Raw genomic sequence first — 26596 nt, 5'->3', positions numbered from 1 at the left:
CCTGAGTGCCGAATGCAAACTAGAATTTTATTCATCACCCTTTCTGGTTTGACCAGAGTGTCTGTGAGGGCTGAGGTGGGGCCTGTCTTGGGCACCAGGCTGCGGATGGTTCTGGATGGTCCGTCTTGCAGTGGGGGCCTCGACATTCAGCCTGGGATAGACCTGCCTCGGACACGGGGGTGCGGGACTTCTGGGAGCGGCGAGGGTGGGCAGTAAAACATCTGTACTTCAGTGTGTTAAAAACCTGTTTCGATCAGAGCAAAACGTGTGTGTATTTTTACACACCTTAGTGGTCCCTGGTTTAAAGAGTGCCCTTTATTTAAGTAGATGTGACGTGCCTCCCCCCGCTGAAGCGTCACAGTCGTAAGGTGGTAATTTTCACTGAGCCCTTGGCTGGCCGCCAGCCTTCAGTTAGGTCGCATCTTCACTGCTAACTTCGGCAAACGCCTGTCCGTTTTCTCTAGAACCCCCACCCAGAGAACTGAGGCTATGGAAACATAACAGCGTTATGAACACCTGAATACGTGTTTTTTTTTTTTTTTTCCTTGAGGAAGACACCAGGTAGAAATAACCACAAATACCGCTTACACAAATAAATCCGTCGCAGCTTGGACTTGGCTCCGGGAGGCCGGGCTTGCTACTCTGGAGCTTCCTCTGGCGGCACGACCTCCATCAGCATCTGAAGGTGCATGGTGACGGGCTCTGGAGCAAAAGCCAGTCAACAAGTGCGGTCAGAGGGGTGCAGAAATCTGGCTCCCGCCCCCTGGGGCCATGTCCTCTGTTCGATCCGCGCTCAGGGGTCAGGGGCCCGAGGGGGTCAGAACCATCCTGGGAGCCACAGTGGCTCTTCGGAGGTAAGTTACTTCCCAGAAAAGCATTGGGAACCTGCTATCTTATTGCCACCAAACACCGTCCTCTACAGGGAAGATGTGCAGGACTCACTTATGTGTACACATTTAACTACCACTGACCAAGAGTTGAATATGTGGCTGGAAGGCACCGGGCCTGCATCTTGCCTAAAATCCAGATAGTTTCTTCTTTCCATCTCCTCAAGCCCAGCTTCCTACCAGTTTTTGCAGGGAGCGGGTGGAGTTTTCTAAAGCTGAGAGGGAAGCCCTGCTTTGTCCCTGTAGGTTGTAAGTCGTCCTGGCTAGATTCTCTGTCGGGACGATCAGATCTGAATTCATGCTCCGAGGCCTGGGGAAAACGGCTGTCCTCACAGTAACCACCGGACTTGCCTGTCTCTAGTCGTGTGCCTGCAGCCCTCTCTCAGCTTCGGGCTTCGATCAGAGGAAAGAGGTTGTGCGGTGGGGAGAGCTGCTTCCGGAAAGGAAATTGTCCCCGGTAGAAACAATAAAGCCGAATTTTGGGTTTGGTTTCACTGTGTTAATCAACATGAAACAGATTCGCTCTTGCTGTAACACCTATGTCAGGTTTCCCAGGTGAGGCAGTGCCCGGGCTGGGGAGCGGCCCCTGGAAAGTCCAGGGTCAACCTCACCGCCTCGCAGTTGGGTTTTGCTTTCGTACCTCGTACGTCTCCCCGAGTCGCAAGTACGGAAGTAAAACCAGATAGGAGTGCCTGCAGGGACGGCTGTGCTTCCCTGCTTTCCTGCTCGGACAAGCTGAGGGAGAAGGGGCCTGTTTTCGTCACATCTACTCTATGGATACTAGGTGGCTGTTGCATAGACCCGGAGTGAAACTGCACAGCCCAATTCCCCTCCTTCTAGAAACAGTACAGGGAGTGGGGGACCGAGAAAGGGCTGTCAGAGGTAGAGGACCCTTGACTGGGCGAGGGTGCTGGGGGCTGGCTTCCTGTGGTTGAATCTGCAGCACAGGATGTGACGCTGTGAGTGTCCCCCCCCCCCCCAGGTGCGCTGTACGCAGAGGCCCCTTGATGTACTTGGTACCACGACTTTGTTTTTCCAAAGTGAAAGTGGTTAACGTAGCTACGCTTCCTAACAATTGCCCTAAAGCAGCTGAGGGGCCAGGATGGCTGAGTGGTGAGTGAGAGCTGTGGCTCCGGCATTGGAAGGCTCAGGCCCTCGTCCCGACTCTGTCACGTTCTGGGTGTCTCGGGGGGTGCTGCTGAGCCTCAGATGGTGTCTGTGTTTCAGGAGAAAGAAAGTGGGGCTCTGGAGGTTGGATGCACAACGATGTGAATACACTTATCCGTACTGAAGCCTACACTTAAAAACCGTTAGGATGGTCAGTGTTATGTGTACTTTACGGTGGAAAATAAAAGCAGATGGTGATGTCCCTTCCTGCTTGTTACAGTAATTGATGGGGACAAGGGACGAGGCCACGGGTGGACCCCAGAGGTGTCACACTGAGAGGGTGAAATTTGCTAGCTGCCTGAGATCCTGCGATAAGAAAGTCGGTAGGACCAGGACAGGTGAGGTGCGGGACGCTGTGCCTGTCTGCGCCTCGCCAACAGCACGACAGTCCCCGTGTTGGTACTTACTTAAGATTTTCTGAGCCCATCCAAACTTATAGTGGACAAAAAGGAAGTAAAATATAAGGCCGCTCAGTATAAATAACACACAGTAGAGATATTCCCACGCGGGTTCGCTGATGATTGGGGCCAAAACCAAAAACACGGAGACGAGAGTCACCAAGATGGGGATGAAAATGGGCACCTGCAGGCGAGACAACATGGAGTCATGATTTGACCACGTGCACTCCTGTCCTTCCCGAAACCTTTCATTCAAAACAAAACCCTGAGTGGGAAAGAATGTAATGAACTGTGTGTGCCCCTCCTCCAATTTCAGTAATTTTAATTCCCCCCCCCCCCCCCCCCCCCGGCTCTCCCTGAAAGTTCTCTGCACGCTGGTAGTTGGGTCTGGAGGCAAGAATACTTGGTCGTTGGAACGGTAGCGCTTCCTTTCCTAACACATCATGAGGCCCTTGATGTCTCATTGTCCCACTTCTGAATCGCCAGGGTCAGTCAGTGGCTTCAGGGGCAGGAGAGGAAGCCAGTGCCACTGGGTCTGGATTCCTCCATTTCTCCAGGGAACGGTTTTCTTTTAGTAGGAAATGGTGTTTAGAAACCATAATCCGGGGGGCTGGAGTACTCCTTGATCTTTTACAGAGACAGAACATACTTCTTTTTTCAAGGAAGGGAAAAATTCACAAGTTCACACTGCTATTTCCAATTCAAAGGTAAGATTTCATTTTTTCCTTACTTTAGACTTTCTTTTCTTAACGCTTCTGAAAATCTTGTTTCTTAAATGGCTTTAGCATAGTTACTTGCTTTGTCCTACGACGTGCCTGTAATAAATACGCGAAGTAACTGTACCAGTCCTATATTCAGACCACTACTGTAAGTAGTGCTATGAAGTGTAAGATGTCCTGTAGTTCTTTTTAACCTCAGAGTATAACCCACAGGGAGATTCACTCAAAATACCGCACTTAGTTTTCCTCCGGGTGCTTTTGTCATTTACTTGTCACAGAGTAAGGTTTCTTTATTTGTTTTCAGTTTCGAGGGATTTTTTTTTCCCTTCTAAATTTTAAAATATTATAACTTAATGAAATAAGCCATACAGAGAAAGACAGACACCATATGTTTTCACTGTTATGGGGATCCTGAGAAACTTAACAGAAACCCATGGGGCAGGGGAAGGAAAAAAAAAAAAAAGAGGTTAGAGTGGGAGAGAGCCAAAGCGTAAGAGACTCTTAAAAACTGAGAACAGGGGCGCCTGGGTGGCTCAGTCGGTTAAGCATCTGACTTCGGCTCAGGTCATGATCTCACAGTCTGTGAGTTCGAGCCCCGCGTCAGGCTCTGTGCTGACGGCTCGGAGCCTGGAGCCTGTTTCGGATTCTGTGTCTCCCTCTCTCTCTGCCCCTCCCCTGTTCATGCTCTGTCTCTCTCTGTCTCAGAAATAAGTAAACGTTGAAAAATAAAAAAAAAAAAAACTGAGAACAAACTGAGGGTTGATGGGGGGTGGGAGGGAGGGGAGGGTGGGTGATGGGTATTAAAGAGGGCATTTTTTGGGATGAGCACTGGGTGTTGTATGGAAACCAATTTGACAATAAATTTCATTAAAAAAATATTATAACTTAAAATTTCTTATCGGTTTTGCTTTATTCTTTCTTTCTTTCTTTTTTTTTTTTTTTTTTAAGATTTTAAGTAAGCTCTACGCCCAATGTGAGGCTTGAACTCATGACCCCAAGATCGGGAGTCGCGTGCTCCACTGACTTGAGTCAGCCGGGTGCCCCTGACCTATTTCTTTTTGAAAATAAATACACACACACAGAAGTTCAACCATACAGGCACATGTTCATCTTCCACTGCCCCCAGATAAAAGATACCAAACATATAAACGATAGTTTTGCCCTTTGCTTTTTTCTTTTTTTTGAAGTTTATTTATTTTGAGAGAGAGAGTGTGAGTGGAGGAGGGGCAAAGAGGGGGAGAGCGAGAATCCCAAGCAGTCTCCGCGATGCCAACACAGAGCCCGACACGTAGCTCGAGATCACGAACTGTGAGATCGTGACCTGAGACTCACCCAGGGGGTGCCTGGGTGGCTCAGTCGGTTGAGCATCCAACTTCAGCTCAAGTCGCGATCTCGAGGTTCGTTGAGTACGAGCCCCTCGTGGGGCCCTGCACTGACAGCTCAGAGCCTGGAGCCTGCTTCAGGTTGTGTATCTCCCTTTCTCTCTGCCCCTCCCCTGCTTGTGCTCGGTGTGTGTCTCTCCCTCTCTCAAAAATAAATAAAAATAAACAACTGAGCCACCCAGGCGCCCCAGCACTTGGCTTTTTTTCTATTAATATGTTGCAGAGATAGGGCCATAGTAATACCATAGTAATACCTAGTAAAAAATATCCATTTTTTACTGCTGCATACCACTCTGCTTCGTGGAGGTGTCAAAATCTATTCAACCGGTCTCCCATTGATTGACTCCTGGGTTGTGCTGAACCTTTTGCCACAGTAAGTAATCTTGTGTATATTTCATATTTTTGCCCATTTCACCTTGGGGTAGATTACTTCAAAATGGGGTGTCCGGGTGAAAAGGTAAGTGCAAATGTGCTATACCACTTGTATGCCGGCAGCCGTGTACAAGCGGGCTGCTCCCCGAGGAGTGTGGCCAGAGTGTGGGGTGTCTGCCCGACTGATGGGCAACCAGAGCTGTGGTCTGCGTTCTCTTACTGGCGGGAGGTGGAGCTGGTTGGGGTTCGTTTGCTTCATCTTTAAGTATCATTGTAGGTGCTCTCTGAACTGTCTTTTCGTATCTGTTGTTTGTTGATATGTTTTGTCCATTTCAGATGTGGGTGATTCCTGTCCCAATTGTAGGAACTCTTTAAATTAAGGGTATTAGCCCCCTTTCTTTTTGTGATATCAGTGCAGGTATTTTCCCCATCTGCTACGTATACGTGTTTTAAAATTCCCTCTCTTTTTTTCAATGCATACATTTTTATTTTGTTCGGGTTTTGTTTGTCCATTTTTCCCTTTTCATTTCTGGATTTTGAGTCCTAGGAAAGTTTTCGCCCATTCTTGGATGACAAAGCAATTTACATAATTTAGATTTTCTTCATGCATAGGCACCATCATGTTTAATATTTAGAACCTTTATATTTCAATATCCTCTTCTCTGTTTTGCTGGCTGTTCATCTTGCTTCTTCAGTGTGACCTTTGTAATCAACTCCTCTAACTCTAGAAAAAAGATCTGATATATCGTGGCCTCATTAAATGTCTAAGGGGCGCCTGGACGGCTCATTCGGTTGAGTGTCTGACTTTGGCTCAGGTCATGATCTTGCTTGCGTCCACGGGCTCGAGCCCCACATGGGGCTCTTGTGCTGACAGCTCGGAGCCTGGAGCCTGCTTCAGATTCTGTGTCTCCCTCTCTCTCTGCCCCTCCCCTGCTAGCACTCTGTCTCTCTGTCTCTCAAAATGTTAAAAAAAAAATTTTTTTTTTAATGTCTACATTAAAAAACAGTGACATCTTTAGGATACTGATTTTTCCTAACTCAGAACACGTGTGAATTTTCCTTTGTCGAAGTGACCTTTTCCGTCTTTCAGAAGAGGCCTCCCCTCTGAGGTTACGACTAGGCACTCGCGAATTAATGTGTTTGGGGGAATGAAGTGCACTCATAATCTTTTAAGTGGATGCCATTTTTATAAAAAGGCTATTGATTTCAGTGTGTTTATTTTATGTCTCATTACTTGACCATATTTCCGTGTAGTTTTTTCTTTAATCCTTTTGGATTTTCCAGAGGCACGATGTGGTGTCTTGGGAAGGAGGAAGTCCGAGACTTTAGAAAGGCTTTCCTAGCTCTGCCACTCCAAGTTGCCTTCTCGTCTCATTGCCTTGTTACTGTCTTCAAACCGAGCTAAGTGACAGCAGACATGGAAGGAGCCTGTGCCTCACTTCAGCGGGACCTCTGTAGTGTCTGTCACCTTCTCAATTAAAACAGCTGTTAGCATTTTGCCGAAGGGGTGTGTGTGTGTATGTGTGTGTGTGTGTGTGTGTGTGTGTGTGTGTTCATGCTAAGGAAATAGTAATAAATTCCTGTTTTTTTTTTTTATCAGTAATGCATATTAAATCATATCTGGTGAAATCTGTGAGAGGTGATTGTAGGGTTTTCCTCCATAGGTATATTAATATGATAAATTCTATCTACCCATGAACTAGATCCATATTTGATTTTTTTAAATCTAAGATTTGTTTATTTTGAGAGAGAGAGAGAGAGAGCGAGAGAGCATGAGCACCAGCAGTGTAGGGGCAGAGGAAGAGAGAGAGAGACTCCCAAGCAGGTTCTGTGCTGCCCGTGCAAAGCCAGACACGGGGCTCAGTCTCACGAGCCGTGAGACCATGACCTGAGATGAAATCAAGAGTTGGACACTCAATAGACTGAGCCACCCTCCCCCCTTTTAATGTTTATGTATCGAGAGAGAGATTTTCTGATCCTTAGCTGTTCTTGCACAGACATGACTTAGTCATGACATGTTATCTTTTAAAAAAAAAAATTTTTTTTAACGTTTATTATTGAGAGACAGAGCATGAGCAGGGGAGGGGCAGAGAGGAGGAGACACAGAATCTGAAGTGTGCTCCAGGTTCTGAGCTGTCAGCACAGTGCCCGACGCGGGGCTCAAACTCACAAACCGTGAGATGATGACCTGAGCCGAAGTCAGATGCTTAACCGAATAAGCCACCCAGGCGCCTCATGATATATTATCTTTTTAACGTAATTATGTTCTATTTGTTAAACAGTTTTATTTAAGAATTTTAGGGGCGCCTGTGTGGCTCAGTCAGTTAAGTGTCTGACTTCGGCTCAGGTCATGATCTGGCAGTTTGTAAGTTCGAGCCCTGCATTGGCTCTGTGCTGCCGGCTCGGAGGCTGGAACCTGCTTCAGATTCTGTGTCTCCCTCTCTCTCTGCCCCTCCCCTGCTCACACTCTGTCTCTCAATAATAAATAAACGTTAAAAAAAATTAAAAAAAAATTTTATAGCAGTATTGAAAAGTGATAGATTAGTCTTTGATTAGACTAGTAGATACTAGTAGTAGATACTAGTAGTAGTAGATACTACTAGACTAGTAGACTAGTAGATACTAGTAGACATAGATTAGTCTATGATTTTCTTTTTCCCTTTTTTTTGTGCTAGCTTCGGTATCAGTATTATAGTTGATAGAAATAATTTGAAAAATCAATAAAACAATCTGTAGCTAACCTTTTATTTTTATTTTTAAAGATTTTAAGTAATCTCAGGGCACCTGGGTGGCTCAGTTGGTTAAGTGCCCGCCTTCAGCTCAGGTCACGATCTGACCCTCATGGTTCGTGGGTTCGAGCCCCGCATCGGGCTCTGTGCTGACAGCTCAGAGCCCGGAGCCTGCTTCGGATTCTGTGTCTCCCTCTCTCTCTGCCCTTCCCCCGCTCACACTCTGTCTCTGTCTCTCAAAAATGAATTGACGTTAAAAAAATTTTTAAGATTTTAAGTAATCTCTATACCCAACATGGGGCTTGAACTTACAATCCCAAGATCAAGAGTGCAGGCTGTACTGACAGAGCCAGCCAGGTGCCCCTGTGGGTAACCTTTTAAAAAATGAGGGCACAAACACACAAATAAGAAACAAAAATGGGGAAATAATCTCCAGAACATGGGAATTTTTTTTTAATCATAAAACAAATTTGTACAACTCAGTGTAAATAAATTCAACGAAATGGACAATTTTCTAGGAAAATGTAAAGTTACTAAAACTAACCCCATCAGAATCAGAATTCTCGGGGAAATTCCAAAAACCAGATAATCCAATTAAAAATCTTAAAGTCTTTCATGTTTATTCATTCCTTCTACATTCTCGGTTTTCTTTGTTGTTCCTTCTCTTGCTTTTTGAGTTGCCTGTTTTCATGTTTATTGTTGTATTTAATGCAACGAAACTTTCTCAGAGCACCAATCCTAAGATTAGGTCTTATTTTTATTGTCATTATTAGGAAATTGTGTACTTTCATTTCCTATTTCCTGTTGGGTTGAAAAGTTTAATTTTTAAAGATTACTTTCCTGTGTCATTGCATTATAGATAGAGAATGTGGTTTGCCCTTACTTCTAATTTTTTCAAGGTTTTCTTTGTGGCATCAAAGACTGTCAGTTTTCAGCCCTGTCCCATATGCACTTGAAAAGGTGTGTTTGCTATTTTGGGGCCTCACAGTCTGATATGGTCTCTGACATCTGCCTTGTTCTGCTGTTTAGGGCTTGTCACTTGTACCAGTGCGATGTCTGGGTCTGTCCGGGACTTAAGGGAGACACGTGAAAAATGTGTTTTAATGTTTATTTTTAGGAGAGAGCATGAGCAGGGGAGGGGCGGAGAGAGAGGGAGACAGAGACTCTGAAGCAGGCTCCAGGCTCCGAGCTGTCAGCCCAGAGCTCAAACCCCCAAGCTGTGAGATCATACTTGGCTGAAGTCAGACGCTTAACTGACTGAGCCACCCAGGCGTCCCTGAAGGGAGCCACTTTAAAGTCTCCTGTTAGGGTGTGTGTCTGTGTCTAGCTGTACTTTCTGAGGTTTCTGCTTCATGAAAATGACTACCGTGTGATCTGGTGACTAGGTTTTCATACCTGTGATCTCTTTATTGTGGATTTTAGCCTTCAGCATCACTGAAGCACTTAGCATTACTGAGGACACTGAAGTGTGCTTTGGGCCTTGGTGCCTGTTTGCTGAGATCACAAATCCTGTTGTCTGTGTGTTTTCATTTGCTTGGTATGCCTTTGCTGATATCCTTTTAATTTTTTCACAGCTTTGTAAACCTGCCTGAGAAATCTTTTTTTTTAATGTTTATGTATTTTTATTTATTTTTTAAAATTTTTTTTAACGTTTATTTTTTTTTATTTTTGAGACAGAGACAGAGCATGAACAGGGGAGGGTCAGAGAGAGGGAGACACAGAATCTGAAACAGGCTCCAGGCTCTGAGCTGTCAGCACAGAGCCTGATGTGGGGCTTGAACTCACTGACTGCGAGATCATGACCTGAGCCGAAGTCGGCCGCTTAACCGACTGAGCCACCCAGGCGCCCCAATGTTTATGTATTTTTAGAGAGAAAAGGCAAGCAGGGGAGGGGGAGAGAGAGAGAGAGGGGGGGGGGGGAAGAGAACATCCCAAGCAGGCTCCGCACTGTCAGCACAGAGCCCGACTCGGATCTTGATCTCAGGAACCGTGAGATCAGGACCTGAGCCAGAATCAAGAGCCGGCCCCTGCCTAAGCCACACAGGCGCTCTCTGAAAAGTCTTTTTCTTTTAATGGTTGATTTAAACTCATTTAAACTGAATAGATTAGCTTATTCATATAACTGACAGGTTTGGGCTCCACATTGTTTTATATTCCTTTATGCAGACTGCTACTTACTGTCAGTTTTCTGCCCTTGAAGAGTGACATTCTGTGGGAAAACTCTCACCTGAGGCCTGTTTCTCTTATTTTAAATGGGGGAAAAATACCACGTATCACAGGAAATGCCAGATTCCCAACCAGTGTCCTCAAATGTAACTAAAACACAGCAAATGCATATAAACACATGCATTACACCAGGAAGTAAACTGCTTTAAAAGTGATTTCCGGGGCGCCTGGGTGGCGCAGTCGGTTAAGCGTCCGACTTCAGCCAGGTCACGATCTCGCGGTCCGTGAGTTCGAGCCCCGCGTCAGGCTCTGGGCTGATGGCTCGGAGCCTGGAGCCTGTTTCCGATTCTGTGTCTCCCTCTCTCTCTGCCCCTCCCCCGTTCATGCTCTGTCTCTCTCTGTCCCAAAAATAAAAAATAAAAAACGTTGAAAAAAAAAAAATTTAAAAGTGATTTCCTGGTGACCAACCAGTGAATCTGGTTGTTAACAAGTGGTTACCGTTCACACAGTAACACGGTCTCCCAACACCTGAGGGCACGTGATTCTCACTTTTCACTGTGCGCACACACGATTCTGACTTGTGTTGGATTTGGAGCGCAATTTGAAACTTTGCTCACACGTCTTGAAAATATCGTATTACATTTTGGGACTTAAATATTAATTTTCCCACATAGCTAGCAGCTGGAAATGGGACTATTAAGAGATTTATAGATTCTAGAAAGTTTTGGGGTGTTAAAAACTTGTAATAAGCAAAAAAACAAGAGTAACAGCAAACAACCCTAATATGCCTCCTACCAAGAAAATGTTAACCAGGAAGATATTCTGATTTGTTTCAAGTCTTTCTAGAGAGGGTCTCTTACAATATGGTCTGTGTGTGTGTGTGTGTGTGTGTGTGTGTGTGTTTATTTTGGATATAACTTTTGGGATCTATAAGTGCTGTTTTTGTTCCGAGAGTTACCATTATAAATAAAAGATATCACACCGTACCCTCCTTACAATCTCTTTGTTCCATATTGTCTATAATAAGCAGTAATGGAATTAGCTAGAGATTCCTCTCTTTCCTCCCCGCGTCTAATTCCAGATGGCACCCGGGGGCAGTCTTGTTGGCGTGATTTCCTTACCCGGCACACTTTCATAGGCTTTCTCTTCCATCTTGCATCAAATTGTCAGGGCTTGATATTAGCATCCCTCTTTTGTCTCCCTGTCTGCCATCACTGAGTCCAGTTCTGGGCCACAAACTTTTTGGTCTCTGAAGCTCGTTCTCTAGGTGGTTCCTCCCAAAGGTCTCATGCAACGGTCCATGCCTTGAGGTGTTTCATATTGGTAACCTTATTCTTCGAGGTCAGTTTGGGTATAAAATCTTTGGCTAATATTTTCTCTCTTTGAACGCCATAAATTGGTTGCTCCACTGTCTCGGGATATGAAGTGTGGCTGATGAGAATTTTGGTGCCCGTATTAATTTCTTTCCTTTGTAAGTGGACTGGGGTGGGGGGAGGAAAGAGGAGGGGGAGTGGACACCCACAGCATGATCTTCTAAAGCTGCAGAGTTCAATCAGAATACATTTCCCGGTTGCCCCTTCTAGTTCTGAGTCGGTAAGTGATGTCCTACGACTTCTGGTATGCTGATTCCAATCCCTTCCTCTCTCGGTCCCCCTTCTATTTTTCCGACCCTAATACACGTTCCTGGAATTACAGTTCTTAAGAATCCTGTTGCTTGGGGCACCTGGGTGGCTCAGTCGGTTAAGCATCCGCCTTTGGCTCAGGTCGTGATCCCACAGTTTGTGAGTGTGAGCCCCCATCAGGCTCTCTGCTGTCAGCACAGAGTCCGCTTCAGATTCTCTGTCTCCCCCTCTCTCTGCCCCTCCCCCACTCTATTGTGTGCCCTCTCTCAAAAATAAATCTAAAACAAATTTTAAAAAAGAATTCTGTTGCTTTTATTTCATTCGTCAGGGACTCCCAACTGTACGTGTGTTAGATCCTTTTTCCCCTACCTCCTTTGTTATTTTCTGTCAAATACCTTTTGTTTGAGGGATTTTGTACAGATGAAAAATCTGTTCCACCAGCAGACAGCCTCTGCTTTGCTGACCTGCCCGTTGCTCTCTTGTGCTATAGTCAATAAACTTCAATCTCCTTTAAAAACAACAACAACAAAAAAATCTGTTCTACCATCATGATTTTGCTTGCCAGATGACCTGATAGAAGTGGAAATGCCAAATTCCATGTCTCCGCTGACTTCAGAGACTTGGCCACAGGCAAGCTGCAGTGCCAGAAAGACCACCAGGCACACTTCTGAAACAACATCCTAAAGCTAAAGACAGGATCCTGTTCTTGTCCTAGTTACTTAAGTCCTCAGCTTTCCTACCTTGTTTTTTTTTTTTTTAAGAAGTTTACTTTTTTTTTTAACTTTTTTTTTTTTGAAAGAGAGCAAAAAGGGGGGGGGGGGGCAGACAGAGAATCTGAAGCAGGCTCCAGGCTCTGAGCTGTCAGCACAGGGCCCGATGTGGGGCTCGAACCCACGAACTGTGAGATCGTGACCTGAGCCGAAGTTGGACACTTCACCGACCGAGCCACCCAGGCGCCGTGCCCCCCCCCTTTTTCTTATACCTGCATTTGCTCTTATAAGAATTCAATCGTATTGTTGTTTCCAAAGCAAAACAAAAAGCCCCTAACATAAGCAAAACAAAATAAATTCTTCTTAGACCCACCTCGGGGAGCTGTGCAGGGAGGGAGCCCCAGACAGTTCGCAGATGTGGACTATTAGAGGCTGCCTGCACAGGAACGGGTCTGGGGCCAGAAATCAGGAGCAAACTCCACTCCGGTTGGAAATAGAAAGCATGCCCCTAGATTTTAAAGTGTAGTTACCTCTAATCCGTTTCAAGAAACCAAAGCCACTTGTGACATTTGAGGCAACAAAACTTACCTTGATAGGCCTTTCCAGGTCTTTCTTTGTAAACCTCATGACAACCAATCCCAGAATCGTCAGGCCATAAAACAGCCATGCAGCAAAACTGAAGTAATTGACCAATGAGTTTATGTCACCAGGGATGATATAAATAGTTGCTATGATGCCCTAGTGGAAAAAAGAGTGAATTCTTCGGTCACTTGTACATAAAAACGTGGTCCCTGTCACTTCACAGGAGGCTAAGGAAGCCGTGCTTCCTGTGGATGGAAAGGTCTGCATGACAGAAACCTACATACCCCATATAGGTGGGGTTAAACTAGTCTTTGGCTGTGATGGGTGTTCTCCCCGAGGCCTGATGGAAAGAACTCGGTGAAGTTGCAGTTTCAAGCAGGGGGAGAACAAAACACACATGTTTATCACACCAGATTTCTTTAAAAATTTTTTTTTTTGTGATAAGATTTTACTTTTCTGAGTGATCTCTATTCCCACTGTGGAGCTTGAACTCACAACTCCCAGATCAAGAGCCACAGGCTGTACCAGCTGAGCCAGCCAGGCACCTCTCCAGTTTTCTGATATGTTTTCCCACTGGAAAGTCTTTGCCAGGGGAAAGGGCCAGGGGCTGCAACACAGCCTTAGTCTGACCCCGCCCTGCCTTCGGCTGTGTGGCCTAGGCTTTGTGATTTGGGGCCTCTCCTCATCTCCAAACATGTAGGCTTATGGAGAGCAATGTTCTCCATAAGAGGTGGAAGGAGTCTGGCCCCGAGGCTGGGCTTGGATGGTCCATAGAGACCATAGGTACTAGAGACAGTTGCATAGGACCAGGGACTGTCCCCTACTGAGAAACTCCAATCAGAAGATGTCAGAGGGCTTCCTCTACTGCTCAACGATGCCATGCCGTCGAAATTCCTGGGTCATAACAAGAAGCAGTTACCAGGCACCTCATTAAATGCCTTATTCTCCTTCCCTGTAAGCTAGTGGGCTTTGGTATAGTTTGCTAGCAGGGATCCAGACATACAAATGTACCTGTAAGACGCACGGAGGGTACAAGGTTGGAAGAGTCCAACAGTATCTCCTGGATCAACTCAGAAGGAGGAGCAGGCGTTGGGTAACTTGTTTCATATACCTGTTTCATGCTGAGGACTAACGGAACCTGGGCCTTTGGAAAACCACTAGGCTTAGCAATACTGATTTACTTCGGGGCCCCTCTGTCTTTAAGGGGGTGTTTTCATGGCGGAATTCATACTTACATAAAAGATGATGGCAGGGGCTGGAGTCAGGCGCCTGACGCTAATGTAGGAGAGCACTTTAAGCATGTGGCCTTCCCGGCCCGCCACATACACAAGTCTGGAAAAGTGATAATACGGCACCCGTGGATGGGCGTGTAGACTGTCGTGCCATCACTGGGCTTCACTACCAAGGCCATGGAGGAAGGGACTGAATCAGAACCTGGTGCTGTCAGTGGGAGTCGGTCTCTGGGGGTGAGTGAGTTTGGGAGAAGTAGGTGAAGCGGTTAAATGCTCCTGAGAGCAACGCATCCTGGTACCATGGGTCACATGAATGGGGAAGAGCAGGGGGCTGCCCTGGGGGGGAGACTCGACCTGCTCTGTGTCCTCAAAAGTCAGGCAAGAAGCAAATGGAAAAACCAGTCTAGGGGCAGTGGACCCCGGTGCTCAGAGCACCTGACAGAAGCAAACACAGGGGAGCCTGGCACTCCCTAAGTCCAAGCTGTACAGAATTTCCATATTTCAAAACCTGAACCAAAACACGTTAAGGGTGGGTCAGCAGACTGCAAACAAGTAGCTTAGAGTCCCCGCCCCCAAGAACTCCTGGTGATTCAGTAATCTGAAAGACGAGGTTTAAAATGTTGAAAAAAGGGGAAATGCCAAAAATTTCTAAAAAATACAAAATTACCATAATTTAAGAATCAACAACTGATATACGAGGTGCCAGTGAAAAAATAAATTAGAAACTAGATCTGAGTTACGAAGTGTAGAGAAATGGAAAATGCAGACAGGAAATTAAGAAACAGGAAGGAAGAAGCCCAAATATATTAAACGGGGTAAGGCAAACTCAAAGAAGGGCAGAGAGCTTTCATGGAATTGAAAAACAACTTTCAAATTAAATCCAGCTCTAGACAAAAAAAAAAAAAAAAAAAAAAAGCATACCCAGATACAAATATTAGAGTGGAAGGAAAAAACAATTTTTTTTAAGCTTCCGAATTTAAAAGATTAGCTACAAAATTAGGACACGCAAAATCATAACAGACGTGGAATGAGAATCTTTTCGGCGATGAGGGAAATTGGTTTTCAGATTCCTGTGCTGTGCAGCTAAACTACCATTCAAGACGACTGACTTAGTACATGTGTAGGTAAACAATGACTATGGCACATTTTCTGCTCTCCGTTCCTCATCGGAAACTATTAAGAAGTCTACTCCAACAAACAAACAGGGACCGAACTCAGAAGGAGTTGATTGAAGAAGCAACGTTAAGGAAACAGCAGTAAAACACGTTGGTATGTATGTGAGTGACGAGGGAGACAAAGGCAAGAGAAATGTAGCTTCAGTGAAATCTCCTTACAGCTTGCAACCCCCGCTGATACACACCACCGATAGAAACGTGCAGAGTGTGACCTTCCTCGAGGAACTCGTGGCTGCCTTAGTGCCTTCACGTTGATGTTCGATTAAAGACTAAAAGTAACCTTAAGAGCAGCTAGCCCCTCAAGGTCCTGAAAGCCTTGCTTCCAAATTCCTTCGAAACTTGCTTAAAAGTATATAATCAGTCACTCCTCCCAACCCCGGTGCAGCTCTTTCTGCCCTTGGGTCCTGTCCCCGTGCTTTAATAAAATCACCTTTTTGCACCAAACGCGTTTCAAGAATTCTTTCTCAGCCATTTGCTCACGAACCCCATCATAAGTATTGGATTTTTAATTTTTGTCCTGCACGTGGCAGGTTGACAGACGATGTGAAAGGGAGAGCCCTTGCGGGAGAGGGGAGAGAACAGAGAGGCTAGTAGACTCTTAGGTGTTCGAGTTCAATTTGCTGGGTAATTGCTAAAAGAATAGAAATACAACTTCCACCTCAGCAGAAGAAAAAAACGACATTTGATGGATAATCAGGATATGATTTTTTTTTTAAAGCCAGAAACCCCACGATATTTGGAGATTAGTCCCACTGCAATAGTAATCACGTCAAATGTGACCAGAGGCCGCTGGCCTGGCCCGAGATGCCCCGGGGGGGCTTGTTGAAAGAGACAAGCCAGAGCCCGCCGTCGCCGCCGTGAGTGTGGAAGATACAAGGGTTGGGGATGTGTTACCAAAAGCAGCATCCTAAAGCTTTGCAGCGACCGCAGTATCAGTATCGGACAATACAGAACGTAAGGCAAAAAGAGTTTTCTCTGAAAACGGAAGCCGTCTACCCAGAAACTACAAAAAACAGGAGCCCGTGAGCGAGAGGGCCGAACTTGACAAATCCCCCGAGAGCAGAAGATTCGAACAGTCAAGGCACAAGCTTGATGATGATATAAAAATCGAGACGGCGGGAACACAATACACCTTATTTTGCAGACCCTAGGAAGCATTTATAAAAACTGCAGTAAGCCACAAGGAGAGGCTTAAAGCTTCCGAAGAAGTGAGGTCATAAAGATCCCACACTCTGACTACAATACGATAAAATCGCAAGTCAGGAATACAAAGGCCAAAGGGCCCTGTCTATTAAAAGTACGTATTTGAACTTTGAAAACGACATAAACAGGGCGTCAGATTAGTTCCCAGAACAAGCCAGTGAAACTGGGAATAAAGGAGTCGCCAGATGGAAGGAGACAGACAGGTGGCTCTGTGACCTCACGCTGTAAACCCCTCAGTGTTTACAGCCCTCCGTAAATTCCAAGTGCTCAGAAAGCAAGCAGGACTTTTGGAACTGGAGACCATCATTGCAAGTGTGGCCGGAAGGCTGAGCAGGCAAGGAGGAGTGGAGCACTGACATGGGAGCACTGGTTCTCCCCAGTGTTGTGTGGCCGGAGCTGGAAGCGTCTGCACGTGGTGATAGCCCAGGACAGGGCCCATGGGTGATATGGAGTGAACCCGGCATGCTGGGAATAGCGGTATCATTCAAATCAGTAGGGGAAAGGACGGACTATCAACAGGATCTGGGACAACAGGTAGAGGTTGGGGGCGGGGGGAGGAGTGAGATTTATGCCTCATATCAAAATACATTCCAGATTGATCAAAGAGCTAAAGTAAAATGCTGGAAGAAAACACGGGTAGGTGTTGAAAGGCGAAAAGTTTGTCTATGTGAGATAGGAAACTCAGAAACCAGGAAGCAAAAATCTTAGATTTGACCCCACAATAAATTCTCTCCAACAGAATTCAATACAGCACGAGTCCCAGGCCACCCCAAGCTGCACAGGCACATGAATGATACAGAATTAACTCAAAATGGATCATAAACCTAAATGTGAGGGCTACGCCTATAGACTATAGAACTTCTAGGGTAAAGCAAAAGAAAAAATCTTTGTGACTTTGGGTTGCGCAAAGGCTCTTAGATATGGCAACAAAAGCGTGACACATGAACGGTACAAACTGGGCTTTGTCAAAGTTAAAAACGTGCATTTCAAAAACACCATTAAGAAAGAGAAGTTGGGGAGCCTGGGTGGCTCAGTGGGTTAAGCGTTGGACTTTTGATTTCAGCTCAGGTTATGATCCCACAGTTTGTGAGATCAAACCTTCCACAGGGCTCTGTGCTGACAGTGCGGAGTCTGCTTGGGGTTCTCCCTCTCTCTCCCTCTGCCCCTGCCTCTCCCCAGCTCATGTGCATGGGTGTGCGCGCTCTCTCTCTCTCTCTCAAAATAAACATTAAAAAAAATGACAAGCCACAGACTGGGAGAAAATATGAGTAAGTCAGATACCTGATAAAGGACTTGTATCCATAATATATAAAGAATTCTTACAACTCAATAAGATGACAAATGGCCCAATTTAAAAAGTGTACAAAAGGGGCACCTGAGTGGCTCGGTTAGTTAAGCGTCCGACATCAGCTCAGGTCATGATCTCACAGTTTGTGGGTTTGAGCCCCATGTCGGGCTCTGTGCTGACAGCTCAGAGCCTGGAGCCTGCTTCGGATTCTGTGTCTCCCTCTCTCTCTGCCCCTTCCCCACTCACAATCTGTCACTGTCTCTCTCAAAAATAAACAAACACTGAAAACATTATAAAAAATAAAAATTGGACAAAAGATTTGAATAGATTTTTCATCAGAAGATACATGAATGGCTAATCACATAAAAAGATGCTCAGTACCATTAGTAATTAAAGAAATGCAGTTAAAACCACGACATAACTAATATCCACTAAAAAGACTGTAATTAAAAAGACAACACCAAGTGTTAGTGAGGATGTAGAGAAACTGGAATGCTCATGTATTGCTAATAGAAATCAAAATGAAACAACCAACTTGGAAAACAGTTAAGCCATTTCTGTACAAGTTGATCGCGGATCTACTATACGAGCCCGCAGTTCTAGTCCTGGGAATCTAAGAGAAATGAAACCATATGTCCGCACAAACCCACGTGTGAATTCATAGCAGCACTGTTCATGATAGCCCAGACTCGAAGCAACGCAAACCTCCATCTACCTGTGAATGGATAAACAAAATGTGGTATATCCAGACAGTGGCAGAGGATTCAGCAGGTGAAAGGAACGAGCAGGTATATGTATGCCATGGATGAACCTCAAAACTAATATGCTGAGTGAAAGAAAGCCAGATGCAAACGGCATATTGTATGACTCCATTTAAGTGAACTGTCTAGAAAATGCAAGGTTATAGACACAGGAGCCAGTCAGTGGTAGTCTAGGGTTGGAGGTGGGAGCAGGGATTAACGGTAATTAGGCTGGAGTGAACTTTTGGTGTACTAAAATCATTGAATTGTGTAATTACAGGGTGAGTTTATGGTATTTAAACCTCAGTAGAGCTACTGAAATTATGTGTCTCAATATTAGCAGCAAACTCTCAGAAACTGAAAAAAAAATTTTAAATACTATTTACAAGAGCACAAAAAATGAAATATTTTGAGGTGAATTGGAAAGAATATATGCAAAAGCCACATACTCTCAAAACTACTCAAAAACTATTCAAACAACTGTATTTGAAAAAAATTAAGACCTGGGGCGCCTGGGTGGCTCAGTCGGTTGGGCGACCGACTTCGGCTCAGGTCATGATCTCACAGTCCGTGAGTTCGAGCCCCGCATCGGGCTCTGTGCTGACAGCTTGGAGCTTGTTTCAGATTGTGTGTCTCCCTCTCTCTCTGACCCTCCCCCGTTCGTGCTCTGTCTCTCTATGTCTCAAAAATAAATAAACGTCAAATAAAAAAAAAATTAAAAAAAAAAAAAAGAAAAAAATTAAGACCTAAATAAAGGGAGCGGGTCCTTGCCCCTAGATTAAGAAAAATCAATACCATTAAAATGGCAGCCCTCTCCAAACTGATCTGCAGGTTCCACGCAGCCCTGATCAAAGTCCTTGAGGGCCTTTTTGTAGAAATTGACAAGTAGATTCTAAAACTCCTATAGAAATGTAAAGAATCCAGAAGAGCCGAACGCTTTTGAAGAACGAATGTTGCTGGACCAGCACAACCCGTGCTTTGGCGGCGGCTTCAGAAGAAAGATTTTGTGGCATAGAGTGTGTAAGCACAGAAACTTTGGCGATTCCACTCTCAGGAAATCTATCCATTCAGAACACTGGACACTGGGGCAGAGACGTGTTCCAGAATGTTCCCTGCGTCAGTGTTTGTGACCACCACCCCTGCTCGGCCGGTGAGCCAAGGTTAAGTCGTGCTACGTCGCAAAATGGAATACAACAGCGCTGTTAACTGTCTCTAGGCCAGGAGGGTCCAGGGGGGTCCAGGGGATTGGCAGGGGCTGGTGAGCTATGCCTGCTTTGTGTGGATACAGTTTGGGCAGAACGGAACCCCAGCTCTTAGCCTTCGAGCTACACTGGCAGAGTTGAGTAGTGACAAAGGTGGCCTGAAAGCCTAAGCTGGGACTACCTGATCTAGGTTATGTGTATGTTCACATGGGAAGATGTTCAAGAAATATTTTTAGGTGAAAGACGGGGCGAGGTGAAAAGTAGTCCCAGCGTGCCTGTCACCCTGTGTCCCCAAACTGCCTTGTGATGTTGGCAACATTGCTCCCCGCCGACAAGGAAGCCAGGGCCTCGCTTCAGTGGGGCCACCGGGTCCAGTGCCAGTGTGCAAGCTCGGCCAAGCTTTTTGCTCCCTTCCTAGGACTTTGGGTTTTCTTTTCTCTTTTTTTCTTTTTTTTTTAAGCTTCTACTCAAATTCCAGTTGGACTTTGTGTTTTCTGTTATGCCATGATGTGTTAGCCTGGCAGAGCCCTAAGGACTTTAACCCTGGGTCTTGTTTTCCTCAAGTGTGGAATGGGCCCTGCTGCCACCGCCACCCCCCCCACCACCCCAGGGTGAGTGCTGGGGTCCCCTACCTGCCTGCCGTAAAGCAAGTCCCGTTGGCGGCACCGATGGTGGAAAAGGCCACGAACAGCGGAACCACCCAAGAGGCCGGGTAGAGAACGCGGTCGCCAAAGGTCTGCAGAGAGAAGCAGAGGAGTCCTGAGGTCTCGCACAGCCCCCAGGAGCCATGGGTCCCAAGGAAGCTGCTGGGCTCTCCCCGGGGGGGGGGGGGGCAGGCCCCCACCCCTGGGTGGGCACTGGCTCTGAATCCCTCCAGGAGAGGAGAAAGTAGAGAACCTCTCCGGAAGAAAACGACTTATTCTTCCCCACCCCCACCTCCTGAACTGTAGTGGAGCTGATGACACTCCATCCTTGGCCCTCCGTCCGTCATGTGCAAGTTTTCTGGGTGATCTCCGGGGCTACGCGTTCCTGGTAACCTACATCCCTTAGAAATGCCTGCCAAGGGGGCGCCTGGGTGGTTCAGTCGGTTAAGCGTCTGACTTCAGCTCAGGTCACGATCTCGCGGTCCGTGAGTTCGAGCCCCGCGTCGGGCTCTGGGCTGATGGCTCGGAGCCTGGAGCCCGCTTCCGATTCTGTGTCTCCCTCTCTCTCTGCCCCTCCCCCGTTCATGCTCTGTCTCTCTCTGTCTCAAAAATAAATAGACGTTAAAAAAAATTAAAAAAAAAAAAATGTCTGCCAAGGTTGGGATGGGAGGAGACTTGTTTTGCCCTCCCAGGACTCTGTTAGAACACGGTCTTTCCCCTTCCTGGTGCACAGGTGGTGCCACAAGGTTGTCATGAAAGGTTGGCTGGCAACTGGGAGCATGCTAGCCCTTTGATCTCACTCCAGTGCCCTTCTGCGCATCCCCTCGCTCTATCAAATCTGTGGACCAAGGCCCAGACTTTGCAGAGAATAACTGCGCAGAGCCTTGATCAACCTCTGCCGGATTCCCCTGTCAGGAAGTTATCCTGAATAGAACGCTGTGTAAACTGTGTGGAGTCAGCTCTTTGTTTTGGGATGCTTTACTGTCCCCCACCGTCTGACGCTGAGTAACAGAAGTCTCCTCTCCACTCCTCCCTGTCCTAATTCTTCGTCCCAGTTTCTTTCCAACACCGTGGCCCCTCACCGACGTCAAGGGGTCAAGGAATTGACCGCCTTGCTCAGCAAGACCCTGTCTCCTCAGCCACCTGTCCTGGTGGTCAGTGACCTCATCATAACCAAGATGGCGTCTCTCCCTGCTCCCTGTCTCCTGTTTCCAGTTCATTTCCTGTCCCACCCCAGCTCCACAAGGTCTCAAGCATGTGGGGCCCTCCCCACCTTTTCTGCGGACCCTCACACCCATCCCCCTTGTCATCGAGACCCTCCTTGACCAGCTTAACTTGCAGTCTGTTGTTCTGATTCCCTCCTTCCATCCCTCCCTTGTGCTTTCTCACGCACATGTGTGTCTGTCAAAACCCCAACCCTGGGGAAATCCGGCCCTGCTCCACCCGCCCTCAGTGCGTGTGCCCAGGTCACAGACAGAAGCTTCCACCTGCCGGCGGCCTTCCATGGCATTGGGTCTTTGCTGCTGTCCCTAACAGCTATCCCTCCCTCTGCCCATGTCCTAGATGATTATTTCCCTCATCTCGAGCGGGTATCTCAGCTTCCCACAGACCCTAGCACCCTCCCCACAGATTCCGGGTCCTCACCACGGCCACCGCCTGGGACTGCAGGAGCTCGGTAGGAGTCATCACGGTGAAGTAGGAAACGTTCATGAGGATGTAGCAGCCTGTCACCAGTGGGATCCCGATGATGATGGCCAAGGGCAAGTTTCTGGGGGGGGGGGGGCAGGGACCCAGGGTCAGACGGAGCATCCCGTGATAGCCTCACAAGTCTGTTGTCTCTGTCCAGTCCTTTCTTCCCACCCACCCAGCTGGCCGTCCACTTCTCCCTGCGGTGGGCTGGGGTCACTGCTGCCTCCGGAGGCCCACCCACAAGCAGGGGCTGTGGGACGTGACATTTTCAAATGAGAAAGAACCCTCCCGCTCTCAGACTCCAGGGTGGGGAGGTCGAACTGTTCATAGAGCAAAATAAGCCCAGGATAAAGTTGGGGTTCATTCATCCTCTCTGCTACGATTCCACTTTCCCACAGCAAAACCGAGTTCTGACGAGCGGATATACATGAGCTTATAAGGAACAATTCGCAGTATGGAAGGGGGTCCACTCGGTGCTTGGGGAAGGGAAACGTGCTTACTGGCCCACCGTCTCCCGCCTGACTCAGTTCTCCTACCTGAAAGGGTTCCTAAGTTCCTCTGTGATGTAATTGAGTTGATTCCTAGAGAAAGAAAAGGCACACAAGTAACATAACTTCAACTTTCTTTGCTAAGGTTGTGAAACACAAAGTAAAGGTTGGCCTCATTGAAGACCCTCCACCACAGAGAAAATTCTCCTGCAGGAATCCAGGATAATGTCATTTGGAGAAAGCCCCACGATGGTGGGGCTCCCAACGTCTGCACGTCTGTCAGTGATAAGTCTTTGCCCTCTGTGGGAATCATGGGAGTTTTCAAGAATTATTGGGGAGGCATGAGTCCCCAGGCTGCTTTGAAAAACCGTTAGTGTCACTGTCTAGAAGGAGAATGAAATCTGCTTTGCACGAGGGAAGGAGCAGCGTCCTGGGGGGCCACGCTTCTTCCTCACAGAACATAAACGGAATCTCGTCGACTACACCTAGTATTTCCCAGGGTGCAATGGAAGTGCCTCTGAAAACCGGTGCCTCATCGAGTGCCTGGGCAGCTCTGACGGCCTCCAATTCGGCCGAGCCTGTCTGTGTCCACTGAAGCTTCTAGCTCAGGCCTGCTGCGGGGCTGGGAAAAGGTTCGGGGTTTCAGCATCCGTGGGGTCCGAGGAGAACAGAAGCGGGGGGGGGGTGGGTGGGTGCTGAACCAAATGGAGACGTGGAGGTGAACTTTAGGGTCCCCCCCCGCAAGCCCGAGGAAGGGGAGGTCCTTGCCTTCCTTGGTTTCAGCATCGTACCTGAGAAATCCCAACCAGATGGGGGGCACCTTACCATCCATCGTACGCCCAGAGTCCATTATAAAATGCCAGACTGATGGCTCCCACAGACAGTTTTGTGCCCTCAAAAGAATTCTCAAAATTCCTTGTGTTCCCTGTAATTAAGTCAGACAGTGGATTGTGGGTGTCAGAGGACCACACTGGGATCCCGCATCATCTCCGTGTGACAGAAGGACAGGAATTGTGGCCTCAGGTTATCAGACAGACTCTGAAAAGCAGAGAAACCACAGATGCTTCCTGCTGAACTCCTGCCAGGCTTTCTGAGACACAGGCCTCAGAGCACAACCTCCGAGTGGCACCCACCCTCCCCTCCAGCCGCCGGTCACCTTGGGCCAGGAGGACCAGCCCGCTGATGATGATGATGGCCACGATCACCAGCTTGGCCCCCGTGAACACGTTCTGGACGTAGCTCCCCAGCCGCACGCTCAGCGAGTTCACCGTGGTGATGAGCACTGGAAGGGGCCAGAGTGGGGGCGATGTCGTGCAGCCCTGGGCTCAGCACCTCCCTCCTTTCCCGGGGGCCTGAGAGGGTCTCCTGCCCCCGATCCTGTCCTCTCCACTGCCTCATTCATCAGGTGTGCCCGGCGAGGACCCCTGAGTCCCACGACATGGAGAAGCAGCCAGTCCCCAGGTGAGTGCTGCCTTGAGGGACAGACTACCGCCAGGGCTTTGGGCCCCCACCAGACCCTGCCCTGCTTCTCGCCAGTGCCTCCAGGCCCACCGGCCTTCTTCTGGGCATGGTGGAGCCGAGGCCTGTCTCCCCACGTCCCCTGTGCCAGGTCTTTCCTGACCCCAGCCCGGAGCGTCACACTCGGGTACTCACGGATGGCAGCGGCAGCCAGGCATTTCACGACAACCGGAGGGGGATTGCAGCCCGAATAGAAGGGCGCACAGACATACTCCGAAAAGCTGAGGCAGATGATGGCAAAGGATGTGGGCTTTATGACGAACAGGCTGGTCCAGGAGAAGAGGTAGGCAGGGATGGGCCCGAAGGCCTCCATCAGGTAAGGGTACTCGCCCCCCGACTTGGTGATCATCGTGCCAAGCTCTGCAAAGCACAGGGCACCTGGAACACAGAGAGGGGGTCCCCTCAGGCCCCTGGTGAGGAGTGGCCCTGGTCACCCCCTCCCTCTGGGCCACGCCCACGTGGGCCACCATGGCCCTCTCCGCAGACCGCCCTGAGTTCTGGCCATTGCTCATTCCAGAGCAAGCCCAATTTGCACCTGGTTGCCCGCGGGCGTCGAAAGGAACCCCCGGCAACAGCAAGGCCAGGACACAGATTGTGCTCACACAGCCCGCCCCCACCTTCCACAGGGAGAGCTCGCCAGGGAGGGGCGTCTTTGTTACCCAGTGTTGCGAGGACCCCACAGGCCGCCCATATGATGAGACAGGGCCCCACGGTTTCCGTGTTGCTGAGCACAGACTTGGGGGAGATGAAGATCCCAGAGCCGATGATGGTGCCCACGATGATGCAGATGCTGCTGAGCAGGCCCACCTTGGATGTGGGGGAGGGGGGGGCATTAGTGCCACCACCCAGGATGCCGCGCGGCCCGCAGACAGCAGCCCTCAGCCCTCTCCCCCCTCCCCTTCCTCAGTGCAGCCGGCGCAGCCCAGGTGAAGGCGCTTCTGGTCTGTGCTGTTGCAGCAAAACACCAGGCTTCACTTACATCAGGTCCATGCATCCTCACCACAGCCTCATGACCCCATTTGACAGGGGAGAAAATAGAGGCACAGAAAGGTCACGTGACTGTCCAGGGATCTACAGCCAGAGTGGGTAGACCCGGCTCAGGTTCCAGTCTCCCAACCTCTACTCTTATTGACAAAGGGGCCCAGACGGTGAAGGCTGATTTAGCAAACAGTGAAATCAGGGCTGGGGGTCCTGACCAGGGGCCCTGGCCTCTCGGGAGCAGAGGTGGGGACAGGCGGGAGAAACCCAGGCCTCTAGGCGCAGAAACATCTGGGGGCTGTGAACTTTCTCTGATGCCGTTTTGCAGGGTATGAGCTTCCTAGCGACAAGCCCCGCCTCGGACACGTCCCGTGGAATCCCATTCCTATGAAATTTAAGAACAGGCAAAACTAACCTATGGGAATAGAAACTCAGGGCTGGGGTGGGGAGTCCACCTGGAAAGGGGCAAGAGGGAGATTTCTAGGGTGAGGAGTTTGTCAGTACCCATCAGACTGAACACTGAAGATCTGCACGTCACGTACGGAATTACGCGGGTTGAGTCCAATGAACACGGAAGCCCCCGGCCGCGGTTTGCCAGCAAGGGTCACACGCAATCGGGGAGGGGCCCGGGAGCAGGGTCAGCTCCTGTGTTGGCCTCGGGGCCGGGGTGCACTAGCGGGTTAGTCTCAGCTTTTCTCCTCTAATGGCCCATGTGGCTGACCAGCCCAGAGGCCCTCAGCGTTCACCCCGAAGCCGCCTGAGTTTAGGAATGACTTGAGGACCACCTGGAGTTAGTTCTGTGCTGTTCGGTGGGCAGGAACATGCATTAGCCACTCCTAGGGACCCCAGCTCCCAGGCCAACCCACAGTCAAGTGGTGCTGTCCCCCAAATCCCTCCTCCATCCCCTCTGCCATCAGGCACAGGAGCTCTCAGAGGCTCCGCCCAGAGCTCAGGCCACTAGTTGGGCCCTCGAAGCCATTCTGATCTTGTTCTGGAACTCTCCTTCCTCATCCTGTGAGTTTGAAGCTGTCCTTCCACACCCATCCACCTGCATCGAGCTCCGTTCTGTCTCCACTCCCCCCTCCCCACAAAGCATCCCTTCCCTGCAGCTCAATTACCAGCCCCATGTGACACTGACCCCCTCTAGGGCGCAGGCACCTCCAATTCCAGCCATTACTACATACATTCCGTCTCAGAGGGCTCATCCATGTCAGACCCACGTCACACTCACCACCCCTGCTAGACTCACTGAAGCAGAATGAGTTTCCCATTACTGAAGGAATACGAGGGACACACAAGGGGCAGATTCTTGGTAAAGACACTATAGAGGGGATCCCAACATCAGAAGGTCCTGTCTGACCACCCCCCCGCCCCGAGGCCATCGGTCTGGGCAAACACCAGCCCCTCCAGGTACTCGCCAGGCACACAGAAGCACATGCGTTAACCTCGCAAAAAAATGCTAAGTTCACTGGCCAGAGGGAAAGAGGTGCATCCAAAGAACTGCTCACTTAGAGATGTGCTTTACAACGCAGATCAGCGGGGACTTCACCGGGGCCCCTCCTTGCTGCCCTTGGCCTGGGAAGGGCCGGTGCCCAGGGACCAACCTTACCTCCTTCTGGAGACTCGTGGTCTTGGGTTCCTTACTCTGGATACTCCGGATGGACTTCTCATCTTCTCTCCGATTCCTCAGGCTTGTCTCCTCCAT

At 48.5% G+C, this 26596-nt stretch overlaps 1 protein-coding gene across 1 annotated transcript; it reads right to left on the bottom strand.

Annotated features, from left to right (window-relative positions):
• Window positions 1-67: 67 nt before the first annotated feature.
• SLC7A9 (solute carrier family 7 member 9) lies at window positions 68-26596 on the bottom strand. Its single transcript, XM_049621257.1, has 12 exons — window positions 26501-26596; window positions 24573-24720; window positions 24049-24291; window positions 23552-23677; window positions 23221-23320; window positions 22444-22488; window positions 21863-21986; window positions 20207-20310; window positions 13970-14066; window positions 12741-12890; window positions 2462-2636; window positions 68-702 (listed from the first exon to the last, which is right to left on the bottom strand). Exons 1-12 carry the CDS (start codon window positions 26594-26596, stop codon window positions 638-640), a joined length of 1473 nt encoding a protein of 490 aa, XP_049477214.1. The 3' UTR covers window positions 68-637.

This window comes from Panthera uncia, assembly GCF_023721935.1.
Source record: "Panthera uncia isolate 11264 chromosome E2 unlocalized genomic scaffold, Puncia_PCG_1.0 HiC_scaffold_19, whole genome shotgun sequence".
Classification (NCBI taxonomy): Eukaryota; Metazoa; Chordata; class Mammalia; order Carnivora; family Felidae; genus Panthera; species Panthera uncia.
This window is presented reverse-complemented; position numbering and strand designations above follow the sequence as displayed.

Excerpts from the sequence above, each read along its gene's own strand:
- SLC7A9 (XM_049621257.1), bottom strand. The coding sequence starts at position 26,596 with ATGGAGGAGACAAGCCTGAGGAATCGGAGAGAAGATGAGAAGTCCATC. Across the intron at positions 22,489-23,220 it reads CTCTGGGCGTACGATGGATG|GAATCAACTCAATTACATCA; the intron begins GTAAGGTGCCCC and ends TTCTTTCTCTAG. Across the intron at positions 21,987-22,443 it reads GAACTTAGGAACCCTTTCAG|AAACTTGCCCTTGGCCATCA; the intron begins GTAGGAGAACTG and ends CCCCCCCCCCAG.